Source organism: Patagioenas fasciata, chromosome 23 (assembly GCF_037038585.1).
Source record: "Patagioenas fasciata isolate bPatFas1 chromosome 23, bPatFas1.hap1, whole genome shotgun sequence".
NCBI classification, from domain to species: Eukaryota; Metazoa; Chordata; class Aves; order Columbiformes; family Columbidae; genus Patagioenas; species Patagioenas fasciata.
The window spans coordinates 6,388,036-6,402,818 of NC_092542.1; the positions used below are offsets into that span (position 1 = coordinate 6,388,036).

General features: G+C 53.0%; 1 protein-coding gene across 2 annotated transcripts; it reads right to left on the bottom strand.

Annotated features, from left to right (window-relative positions):
• Positions 1 to 275: 275 nt before the first annotated feature.
• On the bottom strand, positions 276 to 13,623 carry ZMYND12 (zinc finger MYND-type containing 12). 2 transcript variants are annotated; one of them, XM_071798253.1, is made up of 6 exons: positions 13,512 to 13,623; positions 8,225 to 8,396; positions 4,970 to 5,092; positions 4,286 to 4,406; positions 2,032 to 2,177; positions 276 to 1,463 (listed from the first exon to the last, which is right to left on the bottom strand). In XM_071798253.1, the coding sequence occupies exons 2-6, from the start codon at positions 8,381 to 8,383 to the stop codon at positions 1,344 to 1,346; spliced, it is 669 nt and encodes a 222-aa protein (XP_071654354.1). In that variant the 5' UTR covers positions 8,384 to 8,396; positions 13,512 to 13,623; the 3' UTR covers positions 276 to 1,343. The 2 variants fall into 2 exon arrangements, with proteins under 2 accessions (XP_071654354.1, XP_071654355.1); XM_071798254.1 differs by lacking the exons at positions 8,225 to 8,396; positions 13,512 to 13,623 and adding an exon at positions 7,332 to 7,682.
• Positions 13,624 to 14,783: the final 1,160 nt, after the last annotated feature.

Here is a 14,783-nt window from a genome sequence, read left to right on the forward strand (position 1 = left end):
ATTTGCCCGGGGTTCTCCACGTTGCCTGTGCAAACACTTCCCCGCTGTCCCGGCTCCGGGGGATGCTCGGCCCTGTGTGTCAGCTCAGCCGCGTCCCTGGGGATCAGTCACCACCGGGCCCCGGCGCCAAATCCCCGTGACCCAAATCCCCCGCCCGGGTGGTCGGGGGAGCCCCAGAGGGACCCGCTGGGGAATTCCGGGGTCTCTTCACCCTGTTCCCCAAAACTGGGGGGGCCCCTCGTGCTCCCCGACCAGCACCGTCCCACCCACCCTAATGAACCGTCGGGGAGCGGAGGTTTTTCCCTCTCCCTACAGCATCAATCCCTTCTAATTGCTCAGGACCCGGCTTGACGAAGCGTTTACAAAGCGCACTTGACTCCGTCCCAACTCGGCGAGACAATTAAACGCGTTCGTAAATCCTCCTGAAGTAAATGAGACTTAATCGCAGGCTTAAAGCTCAGCTGAACTCAGCCCTTCGCAGCGGGGCCGCGTTCCCTGGGCCTCGTTCCCGGCTGTGCGGGGCTGTCACACGCTCCGCTGTGTGACCCCAGCTTGTCCCCTTCCCCAGCGTCCCCTCACACCAAGGGTGACACGTTCCCTCCTCTTGTTGGGGCAGCTGCAGGTTGGGGTGCTCGGGGGGGTCTGTGGGCCTGGTGACACGGGGACATTCTCCTGAGGCTGGTGTCACAGTTAGCGGGACGTGAGCGCCCAACCGCGATGAAACCGCGTTGGCTTTGGGGTGGGAGCTCCCGGTGGAGTCACCCGCACGTCACCCGTCAGGACAGCGCGCAGTCCCTCGCGCCCTTGTCCTGCGCCCTCCCGGATGTGAGATCTATCCCAATAGGAACACACGAGTCCCTCGGTGCCCAGAGCCACCCCATTCCTATAAAGCTCAGCAAAACCAAAGTGGATTTGGGGACCGACAAACCCTGCGGATGTGCCACAGCTGAGCCAGCCCGGCCAGCTCCTGGGTGACAACCACCGGCCTCAGGGCCACCGTGACGACCTTCCCGTCACACTGAACAGCAAACTGAGGAAACTGGTAACAGCTGCTCTCAGCTTCTGGACAACGTGAGGATGCAAGAGGCTGTTCTCTTATTCATAAATCATTAGATAATGATGAGATGATGATTAATGCAGCGTGTCACTGGGCTTTGTTTCCCACCCTCACGCCGTTAGCCTGTAACGGTCGGCAGAGGTCGAGCAGCGCGTGACAACGAACTCGCTCCACAACGTTTAATTTCAAACACCTTGAGCCAGAGGGGACACATCCGGCCGGGGCTTGCGGTGCCGGTTCTTGTCCACCCGCCAACCAGCCGAACCCCGACAATTGGAACAATTCCTTATTTCGTGTGGGAAGGTGTGGAGTTAATCAGCCTTAACAAACGAGTGATGGGTTCTAGAGACTCCTGTTGGGGCAGCTGTTTCACCAGCTCCAAGGCTTTCAGCCCCATCTCGCCAGCCTGGAACGAAGCAGAAAACACAAAGGGATGGTCAGGAGTTTGGGGTTTTCCCCACGGGTGGTTTGCACCCCTGCAGCGGCTGCGGATCCGGGTCCATCCGCACATTGGGGCAGTGTCAGGAGGATGGAGCCAGGCTCTTCTGGGTGACAACCAGTGACAGGACAAGGGGCAATGGGTGCAAACTGGAACACAGGAGGTTCCACTGAAAGATGAGAAGAAACTTGTTCCTGGTGAGGGTGTCAGAGCCTGGCCCAGGCTGCCCAGGGAGGTTGTGGAGTCTCCTTCTCTGCAGACATTCAAACCCGCCTGGACCCCTTCCTGTGGAACCTCAGCTGGGTGTTCCTGCTCCATGGGGGATTGCACTGGATGAGCTTTCCAGGGCCCTTCCAACCCCACACCCTGTTATTCTGTTGTTCTGTGATCTGATGCAGGTGGCAGAGCCCGAACAGCCCCAGCGGGTTTATCAGAGCGGATGGATCCCTGTCCCACGTGGTCCCACAGCAGCTCAGTCCCCATCACCCGGTGCCACGGGCAACCAGGGAACCCCCGGTGACCGGGCAGGACTCACCGCGGGCAGGTCCAGGCCCAGGTAGTGCAGCATGGCCAGGCCGTGCAGCACACGCGCCATCTCCCCGAGCTCCGGCTTCCGCGCCTGCGACCTGATCTCCAGCATCGCGCTCAGCACTCGCGTCCCTTCCGCTCGCTGGGCTTCGGCTGCGGCGAGAGCGGAACCGTGTTGGGTGTACGTACGTGTGCGAGATAACGTGTTCAGCGCTGCCCCGTTATCTCCTCCAGACATCAAAGCGTTTCCACTCCCAGCAGCCGCGCGGTCTCCCCGCTCCACGCGGATCCCGTACCGGTATCAGATAACTTCTCATCCTGCCCGTAATTGTGCTGATTGGGCTCTAGCGAGGATGTGGAGTCACAGCACTGCCTGGAGAGAGCGGCTTTCCTCCTCCTGATGGAACCCCAGGGGGTACCGGCCGCCCTGGCCTGGGGGGGTTCCCGCTGGATGGAGACCCGGCCGGGAAAGGGATTTACAGAAACCTTTGTTGTCTCTGAGAGTGTTGTGATGAGTGGGGGGGAGGGGAGGGGAGGGGAGGGGAGGGGAGGGGAGGGGAGGGGAGGGGAGGGAAGGGAAGGGAAGGGAAGGGAAGGGAAGGGAAGGGAAGGGAAGGGAAGGGAAGGGAAGGGAAGGGAAGGGAAGGGAAGGGAAGGGAAGGGAAGGGAAGGGAAGGGAAGGGAAGGGAAGGGAAGGGAAGGGAAGGGAAGGGAAAAGATGAAGAGAAGAGAAGAGAAGAGAAGAGAAGAGAAGAGAAGAGAAGAGAAGAGAAGAGAAGAGAAGAGAAGAGAAGAGAAGAGAAGAAAATGAGAAGAGGAAAAGAAGAAGATGAAAGAGGAGGAAAGAAGAAAAGAAGAAGAAAAGAAAAAGGAGGAAAGAAGAAAAGAAGAAGAAAAGAAAAAGGAGAAAAGAAGAAAAGTAGAAGAGGGAAGAAGAAAAGAACAAAACAAGAAAAAAGAAGAAAAGAGGAAGAAAAGAAGAAAATAAGAAGAAAAGGAGAAAAAAAAAGGAAGAAGAAGTAAACAAGCAGAAGAAAAGAGAGGAGAAGGGAGGAGAGGAGCAGGGTCCGGTGCAGCTCCAGCCCCACACACCCCTGAGTGTTTCCCAACGCTTTATGCACCTTTAAGCCCCAAAGAGAGATTCCCGAGAGCGCTCTCCAGATTAACACCTCCAATTAGCAGCGCACGCTAATCCAGCGTGTCCTCCTGCTGAGGACAGCGAGCTGAACACCCGTCCCACTGGGACAAAACGTCCCTTTCTGAGAGTTAAACGGAGCCAAAGGAGCGGCAGAGAAATGAGGGTGTTGAAGTGGAATCGGATCCCCAGAGACCTGGACAGGCTGGAGAGCTGGGTGGGAAAATCTAATGCAATATAACAAGGGCAAGGGCAGGGTCTTGTATCTGGGCAGGAACAACCCCAGGTTCCAGTGTAAGTTGGGGAATGAGCTATTAGAGAGCAGTGTAGGGGAAAGGGACCTGGGGGTCCTGGGGACAGCAGGGTGACCATGAGCCAGCACTGGGCCCTTGTGGCCAGGAAGCCAATGGTACCTGGGGTGGGTTAGAAGGGGGTGGTCAGTAGGTCAGAGAGGTTCTCCTGCCCCTCTGCTCTGCCCTGGGGAGACCACACCTGGAATATTGTGTCCAGTTGTGGCCCCTCAGCTCCAGAAGGACAGGGAACTGCTGCAGAGAGTCCAGCGCAGCCACCAAGATGCTGAAGGGAGTGGAGCATCTCCCGTGTGAGGAAAGGCTGAGGGAGCTGGGGCTCTGGAGCTGGAGAAGAGGAGACTGAGGGGGGACTCATTCCTGGGGATCAATATGGAAAGGGGCAGTGTCAGGAGGATGGAGCCAGGCTCTTCTGGGTGACAACCAGTGACAGGACAAGGGGCAATGGGTGCAAACTGGAACACAGGAGGTTCCACTTAAATCTGAGAAGAAACTTGTTCCTGGTGAGGGTGTCAGGGCCTGGCCCAGGCTGCCCAGGGAGGTTGTGGAGTCTCCTTCTCTGCAGACATTCAAACCCGCCTGGACCCCTTCCTGTGGAACCTCAGCTGGGTGTTCCTGCTCCATGGGGGATTGCACTGGATGAGCTTTCCAGGGCCCTTCAACCCCTGACACTCTGGGATTCTGTGGCCACTTGAACGCCCTCATTCCCACAGCGGCCTCGCTTGGTGCACCCAGCGCAATTCCCTGCGCATCCCTTGATCGAACGGAAACACCACGCGGAACCCAACGCCACCAACACAACCCGGGCTGGCGCTCACTCAGCTGCTGCTCCGTGACGTCCTCGTCCTTGGTGAACGGTGACATGTCTGACCGCGACCTCAGCTCTCGCTCCTGCGCCTGCACCGCGCTCAGCAGGCGGTCACACCAGAGCGACGTCACCTGCCGGGAGCACGGGGGTTTATTCCGCTCGTATGAATCCAATTCAGCAGCTCGGTCAATAAACAACGCACCCGCGCTATCGCAACACCCGGCGGGTGTCGCACAACCCGACCACGCGTCTCCCGGCGGATCGGGAATTGTCATCAAACCCCAGCAAATCTCCCTAAATTGTCACGCAAAAGCGGATGGGGTTGAGCTCTGGGGGGGATGGAGGCAGATTGCAGCCGCCAAAGCGCCGTTTGAACCAAAAATCTGCCTAAACAAGTGAAAATACACTTTTTTTTTCAGTTATTAGAGCAATTAGCTGATTGTTACTTCACTTGTGGTCTGACAATCATTTATCTGGTGATTATTCATTGATTCTCAGGGTTGATTTCAGGTGGTTTGTTCGTACCTGGCTGCTCGGCCACACGTCCCCGGCTACGGAAACTCCTCAGCGACTCTTTGCAACCGCTGGTGTGGGGTGTTAAAAGCAGCCAGAAATGGGAAAAACAGTGGGAAAAACCCAGAAAATCTTGAGAAATTATATATCTCTATAGAAAAGGAGCTTTGGCTTTACCAACCTTGGCATAGAGAGAGTTTGCGATGTCCATTTTGTTCTGGCGAAAGAAGACGTTGGCCATGTGGAAATACCCCATGGCGGCCTCCAGGGATCTGGGGCCAAATGTAGAACTAGCGAGGTAAACCTGAAATTGAGATTAAAAACATAAATTGGGATGTTTAATGGTCATTTCAACCTGGGAGATTTTTTATTATGGTTTAATAATATTGCAAGTATTCTTTTTGGTGTAAGTACAGTGTTTTCCCGAATATAAGACCTACCCCGAAAATAAGCCCTAGCGTGATTTTTCAGGATGTTTGAAATATAAGCCCTGCTCCAAAAATAAGCCCTAGTTACAGTTCATTAAAAAATTGATTTATAGTGTTCAAGAATGTTAAAAAGGTAAAATTAATTGGCAATAGAATGCAGCGGGACAGCGGGGTTTGGGGCGTTACGATGATGTTCCAGGAGATGATGACGTGATTGTGCTTGAATAAATGTTGATATTTTGTTCATTAATAAATGTAGATTGTTGTATATGGCAAAGGGGAATAGTCACAAGAAATGAACGATGGAATTCAGGGTTTGGAGAGTTCTGATGTTCCAGAACGCGATGACATGGCTGTGTTTGAATAAATGGAGATTGTTGTGTATGGAAAAATAAGACACCCCCTAAAAATGAGCCCTAATGCATCTTTCGGAGGAAAACTCAACATAAGACCCTGTCTTATTTTCAGGGAAACAGGGTTTAGTGTTTAAACCTGACGACGACTGGAAAAGGTGCTACTGTTAGCTGGATTTGGGGTTTTACAGCCAGGCCGTCCCGGTTCCGCACCCGGGTCCCCCGGCCCGTCCTGCCCCGCGTTGCCGGGGGTGGGAGGGACGTGGCGCATTCCGGCTATTCCGGGCCGGCGTGTGACTCTCAGCAGATCCCGGACACGCAGCCAAAGTTCAGCCTCTGACGTAACCGGCGACTGGGAAAAGGAATCAATAAATTACCTGTCGCCTTTTCACGTACCGGGTTGCAGGTGCTTAAATAAACAGCGTGGGGAGTGTTTGCCGTGAGGGTTTGTGGGCTGAGCAAAGGCAACGTGGTGTGTGTGATATATATGATATGATATGATCTATATGATACCAGTGTGTGCGTGTCGTGGTTTACACCCACACAAAGGCACCGTCGGATCCAGCGCCGGTGGGGACACATCGCTCCGTGCCGGGTAAATTTAGGCGGCGCGGGACATAAATAGGATGCGGTGGAATTTGTCGGCCTTTAGGGGATCAAATGACGGGTGAAGCATCCTCAGAATGGCACGGCCCGCCCGGCACACCGCTCTGGGGCTAAAAACGGCCGGTTGGGGAAAACGCTGTTGAATAAATAGTTAAATCGGGTATTTTTTAAGTGGTGGCTGGTGGAGAAGTGTTACCTGACTGAGCAGTGCTGGGGAAACGAGAGGAAAAATAGAAAGTAGTTTATGTGGTGAATAAAGAGCGAGTGCCCCGGTGTGGGGTGGGAATGGGCGTTCGCTCGGGGCTGGGAGCGAGGGGGGGAATGAATGGGAGCAGAGGCGGTAAAACGGGCTCTGGGGAACAAGCGGTAAAAGGCAACGTGGGTAGCACGGTTTGGGGTTCGGGACGTGAGCCCGCTCGGTACCTCCGGCCTGGATTTAAACGTCTCGGTTGGGGTGTCCGTACCCGCCTGGTGGGTGGGGGGGGAAGGATCGTAGAGTGGAGAGGAATGGAAAGGAATGGAAAGGAATGGAAAGGAAATGGAAAGGGAATGGAGAGGGAATGGAAAGGGAATGGAGAGGGAATGGAAAGGGAATGGAAAGGGAATGGAAAGGGAATAGAAAGGGAATGGAAAGGGAATGGAGAGAAAAATGGAAAGGAAATGGAAATAAAATGGAAATAAAAATGTAAGGAAAATGGAAGGGAAATGGAAAAAATAGAAAGGAAACGGAGAGAAAATGGAAAGGAAATGGAAAGGAAATGGAAATAAAAATGGAAAGAAAATGGAATGGAAAAAAAGAAAAGAAATGGAGAGAAAATGGAAAGGAAATGGAAAGGAAATTGAAAGGAAGTGGAAAGAAAAATGGAAAGGAAATTGAAAGGAAATGGAGAGAAAAATGGAGAGAAAAGTGGAAAGGAAACAAAAAGGAAATGGAAAGGAAACAGGAAGGAAATTGAAAGAAAAATGGAAAGGAAATGGAGAGAAAATGGAAAGGAAACTGGAAAGAAAAATGGAAAGGAAGTGGAAAGGAAAATGGAAAGGAAAATGGAAATAAAATGGAATGGAAATGGAAAAAAATAGAAAGGAAATGGAGAGAAAATGGAGAGAAAATGGAAAGCAAAGCATCAAGCCCGACGGCCGTGTCCGTGCGCCTTACGTCGTAGGCCAGGTGGTGCAGGGCCTGCTCCAGGTTCCCCTCGGCGACGCGGAGCTGGCCCAGCCCGCGCTGCAGCCGGGACCGCACGGCGCCGCAGGCCGGGGCGCCCAGCACCATCCACTGCGCCTGCGCCAGGTACCGCTCAGCCCGCCGGAGATCCCCAGCGCCTGCAACGCACGGACAGACCCGCACCAGCCGCCGGGTTTATTTGGGAACGGAGCCACCGCCGCCTGCTCGCCCTTTGCTTTCCCTCCACCAGAAGCCGCGTCTCGCATTCCATTTCTCTGAAACACGTGCTGAAAACGGGCCGGCCACGGGCGGCCGCTGCCTCGGGTATTGTCACACGAGAATTACTCATGGGATCGCTCTTTACGCCAAGGCCGGGGACAGCGGGGCTGTGCCAGCATTGTGTGCGCAGTGATTTACGTCCCGTGCGCCCCGCGGAGCGGCTCCCCCAGGCAGGGCCGCGTTTGGGAGCTTTTATACAGCATTTGAAGCTCAGTTGATGGGGAAAAGCTCCATAATGCACTGAGTGTTCCTCCGGTGCCGGAGCCTCAGGATGGCTTTGGTTCCCTGAGATAAAAGCGCAATCACCCCCCCTTGGGAATTTAACACTTTGGAGAGTTGTGTGAAACCCCAGAGGTGGGGAGGAGATTTTCACACAGCGTTGTGGGGATGGTAGAAACAGAGCAAACACCTCATTGATCTCACGATGAGTGATTCTCCTCCCCAAACCCGGGCACAAAGCGGAGCGGGGGGTGTGCGCGGCTTCTCGGCTCTCCCTGAAATGCCCTTGAAGCACAATGTTGAACGGGAGCTGGTGAAAGGAAACCAGAAACCTGACCCCGGGGAGGTCTTGCCCTTGCCAGCGCTGCTATTTAGACAATGCTTACCCGTGGAGGCCTCGGCCAAGAGCAGATAAGCCGGGACCAGCTGCGCGGAACGGGGGCCGAACACGGCGCTGCCGAAACGCAGCGCGTGGAAAGCGGCCGGAATCGCTTCTTTGTGCTTGCCAGCCAAAATAAACCCCTGGGCTGTGCTGGAGGCCACATCCATGATGTATTTCTGCAGGGAAACACAGCAACGGGGCAGAGATCAGGAGGAATAAAACACACGGGGTCTTTTTACGTTCGAGTTTGCAAACCGTAAAGCAGCGAGTGTAACGTGTCTGTAATTAACGGGTGTGTACGGAACATCTAACGAAGAACTGTTGCTTTTACATAACTGAGGACCTGGCACCTGACCCTTGCAGGGGGGAAGGACCGAGAGACATGGGACTGTGAATCCTTCATGTAATACACAGTCTCTTCCCGGAATATATACTGATACCTGTATACATACTGATACCTGTATACGTACTGATACCTGTATATATACTGATACCTGTATACGTACTGATACCTGTATATATACTGATACCTGTATACGTACTGATACCTGTATATATACTGATACCTGTATACATACTGATACCTGTATATATACTGATACCTGTATACATACTGATACCTGTATTTACAAGTCAATTTAGGGTGGAAGGACTGAGAGACATGGGACTGTGAATCCTTAATGTAATACACAGTCTCTTCCCGGAATATGTGCTGATACCTGTATACATACCGATACCTGTATACATACCGATACCTGTATACATACTGATACCTGTATACATACCGATACCTGTATTTACAAGTTATTTTAGGGGGGAAGGACTGAGAGACATCAGACCATGAATCCTTAATGTAATACACAGTCTCTTCCCGGAATATGTACTGACACCTGTATACATACCGATACCTGTATACATACCGATACCTGTATACATACTGATACCTGTATTGGTAAGTTAATTTAGGGGGAAGTGTAGCCAAAGTACCAGGAATCCATATCTTGAACAGATTGATAAGGGGAAGGGCATTTTGTGTCGGGATAATCTGTAAACCCTGCAGTACCGACCAGTGGGGAACAGGGGAGGGAAATTGCGGCCGGGATTTTGGGGAAATATAAGCAGAGGTTTTTTGCCCTATTCGGTGTGCCTGCCTTTAGGTAGAACACCCAGTCTTGCAAAATCGTTATTAAAATATGCCTTGCCAAGAGATCCTGCCTGGGCCTATTACATTTGCAGAAGGATTGTTTCCTACAGGTGGAGTTTAAAGCTGTTGTGTTTGAGTTCGGCCTCAGCTCTGGGCATCACGCGGTGCCTTGCGAGACGAAGAATCCTTTCCGCCCACGAGAAAGGGCCCAACGAGGCCGCGCAACGAAAGCTGCGAAGCGCAGGAATTGCTCACGGCAAGGGCCGGGCGGACATGGGCGGCGCTGCCGGTGCCGCTGCGCGGGTGCAGGGCCCGCAGAGCCACCAAAAATCACGTTATCCCTCTGGATCCATCGCCCGGGCCGGGTTTGGTGGTCGAGCGGCGTCCGCGGGGCTGCTGTTTGCTACCAGGATCCATAGGGTTTCCCATAGGTAAAGTTGCTTCCCGCTTCTTGCTGCTTCGTAAATCTGATTTGTGGGTGGTAAGGAAGTCAGTCATAAAACAAGAACTTGTTTGGGATGAAGTTGCAGAAAGAAGTTAGAAATGCAATCACGGAAAAGGAGTCACCAGAAGGAAGAAGGTGGGGAAAAGCCCGCAAAATCCAGATAAAGAGGAGATGACATTTTTCAATGCTGAATTTCACAGTGTCCATAAACTTCAGGCTGAGCGCTGATATTAATCAGGAAACTCTTCGACACACTGAATTACAGACTCACTACGATTCCCCCACTCTCATCCCCAAATGAACTACAGGACAGACACTATAGATTTGTCTTTAATTAATGGATATTGATCACATCCACCGTGTGGCACCCCACACATTGTCTTTCCACCCTGTGCAGCACCTGGTCCGTTCCCCAGCCCAACAAATGCCCCTCTGTTCGGATGAAAATACCCATTCACCTCCTTGTGCCTCCTGGTTGACGCCTGGGACCGGGCAGAGGGTGGAAAACCAAACCCCAGCGCTTCTGCAGGTCAGGATTTGGCATTTTGCTGAGCGTTAAGTGCTCAGAGAGGTACAAGGAGAGTGGGAAGCTCCAGGAGAACCTGCGGGTGTTTCCTGGAGATCCCGCTGTGACAAAGGGACATTTGCTGGATCAGAAGTGTGCCCGGAGCTGGAAAACACATCGCTCAGCCCTGACCCACCAGCAGATTGAGACCCACCAGAACCAGCCCTGTTTAGGGAGCTGGTGGTGCCCAGGGGACAACCAGCATGCAAGGAGCAACAAACTGTTGTTTATCAGCAATAAACTGCTGTTTCTCAGGCTGCTTTTCTGCCCTCGCTGCTCTTTCTCTGTCCCAACCAGCTCTGGGCCGTGGGTGTGGGGCCGATTGTCATCTGGGGAGGTGCCGGAGATCAGGATCATTCTTTTTTAAGTCCCCGTCGATAGGATCACGGTCTTTCCCGTGATGTCTGTTATCTCCAACATCTGCAGCCAGGAGCTGAGGGCTCCACTCTCCCCAGCTCCCGGGAGAAGAAAGCGCAGGAGACAAGAGAAACCCTGCAGCGCTGAATATTTAAGCCGGGGCTGATTTCCAAGCCTCGGGGGGATTGTTGGCTCTGGTTTCTCATCTCCCCGCAGCCCCAGGCCCGCGGCCACGTGCACTTTGCGCCCTTTTCACGTGTGTTGCAATCTGAAGATGCCCCCGCGCAGTGGGGTTGGGGCAGCCGAGGACCCTCAGCTCTGCTCCCGGTGGGTTGGGAACGCACCCGGGGTTTGATGCCACCTTCATTTACTCCCTCCCGGGCACCAAAAGCAACAGAGTGCTCGGAGAAACGAGGGCTGAAGGAGGAAGGGCGGTTTCCAGGCGTTGTGAGGTGAAACCGGCTGCCGGCGGCGCTGGTCGGGGCCGCAGGACGCGGCTCCTGTCCCGCGGGCAGGTGAGGCCGTTCCGCAAACAGAAACTTGGAGCCGGGTCGGGTCGGCGGCGGCCGCGGGCAGCACCCCCGGCGCTGTTGACTAAAGCAGATCTGTATCAACAAAGCTTTGGAGCGCGGGCAAGCGCGGAGCTCGTAACCCCGGCGTCGCGCCGCGGGGCGTTTGGACGCGCAGCAGCCTTCCCGGGCACGACTGAGGCTCCGGCGCTGTGTTTTCTAAACAAACACCGCGCAGGAGTTTGGGAATTACAGTAGAAATGGCCAAAAATTAATAACCCTATGGGCAGGCTCGAGCAGATGGTGTTTTACCTCTGATCATCGTGAGACGACGCAGCTTTTTCTTGAGCTCAAAGGCCTTTTTGAAAGCGTTTTTGCGGGCTCTGTGAATAGGAACGTGATGAAGCCACCAAGACGGGGAGGTAAATAAACTGATGATCTCCATGCTGCTCTTCCAACACCTGTCGGCCAGTCTGGGCCCAACGCCGTCCTCCCTACGCCTTGTTGTACATAAGCCAGGCTTTGTCTGTGGGATAGTGTGGAATCATGGAATCATTTTGGTTGGAAAAGACCCTCAAGATTGAGTTCAACCGTAACCCACCCTATGTCCTGAGAACCTCATGTCCGTCTGTCCAACCCTCCAGGGATGGTGACTCCAGCACTGCCCTGGGCAGCCTGTTCCAATGCCCCACAGCCCTTTGGGGAAGAAATTGTTCCCAGATCCAACCTCAACCTCCCCTGGGCAACTTGAGGCCGTTTCCTCTGCTCCTGGCGCTTGTTCCTGGGGAGCAGAGCCCGACCCCCATCACGCTGTGAGAAATTGCAGGTCATGAGGTGTCTTCGCTCCTTCACCCCATTCTTGGCTGAGAAGACAATGTGTTCCCGCACGTACCGTTCCCAGAGTGTATTTTATTGAAATAGTCTGGAGACAAAGGTCAGAGAACAGATGTAACAGGGTTGTTAGAGATCCCATAAAAACCTCTGCTTCGAAAATAATGTGGTCTCTATGGCTTTGACGAGCTCAGGCTTTGGGTTTGCAGTGCCCACCAGCCCCGTCCTCCTCTGCCTCCCCTGGAACCCACTCAAATCCAATTATCGGCTTCCAGCTAATCAAGGAGCACTTCTTGAGCTGGCGGTCACGTGGTGTTTGTAATGTATACACTGTACATTCAGCTGCTGTAAAATCAACGACGTAGCACCAGATGCTTTCAACATCGGCGTTCAAAAGTGGAAGAGCTTCAAGCAGTTGAGAACGCAAAAACCCTAATAAGACAGATTTTGATTTGTTTTTTCTTTGCAGGCTTTATAAAAGATCAAATTCAACATAACCTGGAATAAAGGAGCTTTTGCATTTATCCTCATGCGTGTGACAGACCTTCTTCAGATCTTGCCGGTGATTTTCAGACTGATGCGAGTGTCCGGTTCCTGCAAACCCTCATGGAATCTGCAGCCTAAAGCCCCTCGCCCCCTCTCAGCCTGCAGGACTTTGTCCCAATAAATGTCACGGCAACAAACCCGTCCCCAAAGCACCAGCACCCATCCCACAAACAACCTCAACAACAACACACGATGTAAATCCAGGAGATTAATGATGTTCTCCTCAGCGGCACCTTCAGCTCTTCTGTCGTCCTATTATTGTGCAATTAGGAGTTATGCAACGATACAAGGATGATTTATTTTTTCTGGGCAAGATTTTTAAGGAGCAGATGCATTCGGGTGGGTTATTTTGTTATATCAACATGGTGGAAAAGCAGCTCCTGCCACCCCGTAAACAAAACAACACAAAAAAGAGTTGAAAACCAGCGGGGCTGGAAAGGAGCCGCACATCTGCACCACCCACGAGGCCAAAACGCTGAGATAAAAGACGGTATTTAGTGGGAAAGGGCGTTGAAAATTGGCCGGGGAAACAAAGGAGGGCACGGTATTTCTTTGCCCCCCCTGCTTTGCAAAAGGGGAATCCCTCTCATCAGCGGGATGAGATGCTGGGGGACTAACGGACTAACGGCCCCGCAAGGCGGGAGACACGAAGCTCCGGCCGTGGAGCAAGGGCTGCAGAAGAGGCAAGAGGCTCATGGAACTGGAGCGAGGATGCTCCCGCTCCCCTTATCAGCGACTTTTTGCTCAAAAATCCATAAATTAAAGCTCTGCAATTAAGCACTGACCACCAAGGAGATGCCCACCCAGCCCTACGCACACCAAAATACAGGAAGAAAGGCTCTAATTAAGTTTTACTGTCAGCCTTTGAAGCGGTGTGGGTTTTCTTGCACGTACCTGCCTCTTCGCCAGCTGTTCCGCGCCGTGCTTTCTTTCCTTTTCGGAAGGGAGGAAAGGGAGCGCCGAGCGGACGGGGATCAGCAGTTGGCATATTCGCTCGTGGATGCTCTCCCAGTCGGTTTTTTGATGGTCTACATCGCTAACAAAGTAAGGGCAGAATGGTATTTTTGTTTGCTTGGAAATGACACAAGGAAAGATGTCGTGTTGGTTGTGTCCTGTGGACGTTCACCAGCTGCTCACAGAATACATATAATAGACACTTGGTATTCCCAAACGGGAGCGCAGCGCTGTCCTGCTGAGTCAACACGGTTCTGGATGTTAAAACTTAAATCACTCATAAAACTCCTATCACCAAACGCCCTCAGACACACGGCGTGACCTGTGGGGTTGTCCTGCGCAGGGACAGGAGTTGGAGTCGAGCTTTGTGGGTCCCTTCCAACCCAGGACATTCTATGGTTCTAAGATAGTTCAGTTTGAGCAAATTCTTCACTTAAAACACTATGGTTTAAAAACACACACACACACAAAACAAAAGCCAAACAAACCCCAAATAAAAGTTGTGACACAAATGGAATATATATGTAATATATGACTTCACTGAGTACACTGTGTAAGTGAAGATATGTGTGTAAACACCTAGAAAGGTCCCTGCGCTGCTCTCTCTTGATTTGGGCACTTTGGAAGTCTCCAGATCCCGCTGAGCCTGGTCCTGCACCTTGTCGCTGTCCCAGGCTTTATCCCTCTGTCCTAAGCTTCGTCCTGGGAATTGTCCCTGTGTCCTGATCCTCAGCCCAGGGTCAGTCCCTGCCTCTCACCCTGTCCCTGTGCCCCACATCACATTCCAGGCTTTGTCCCTGTCTCTCAGCTCTTGCCCTGGGCTTTCTCGTGTGTCCTGCGCCTGTTCCTGCCCTCCAAGCCTCATCCTGACCCTTCTCCCTGTGCCCTGAGCCTGTTCCTCCCTGTGATGCCTCATCCTGACCCTTCTTCCCGTGCCCTGGGCCTCACACCAGTTCTGTTCCTGCCTCCTGGGCGTTGTCCTCACCCTTCTCCCAGTGCCCTGAGCCTTATATGGGTCTGTCCCTTCCTCTCACAGAATCCCAGAATGTCAGGGGTTGAAGGGCCCTGGAAAGCTCATCCAGTGCAATCCCCCCATGGAGCAGGAACACCCAGCTGAGGTTCCACAGGAAGGGGTCCAGGCGGGTTTGAATGTCTGCAGAGAAGGAGACTCCACAACCCCCCTGTTCAGCCTGGGCCAGGCTCTGCCACCCT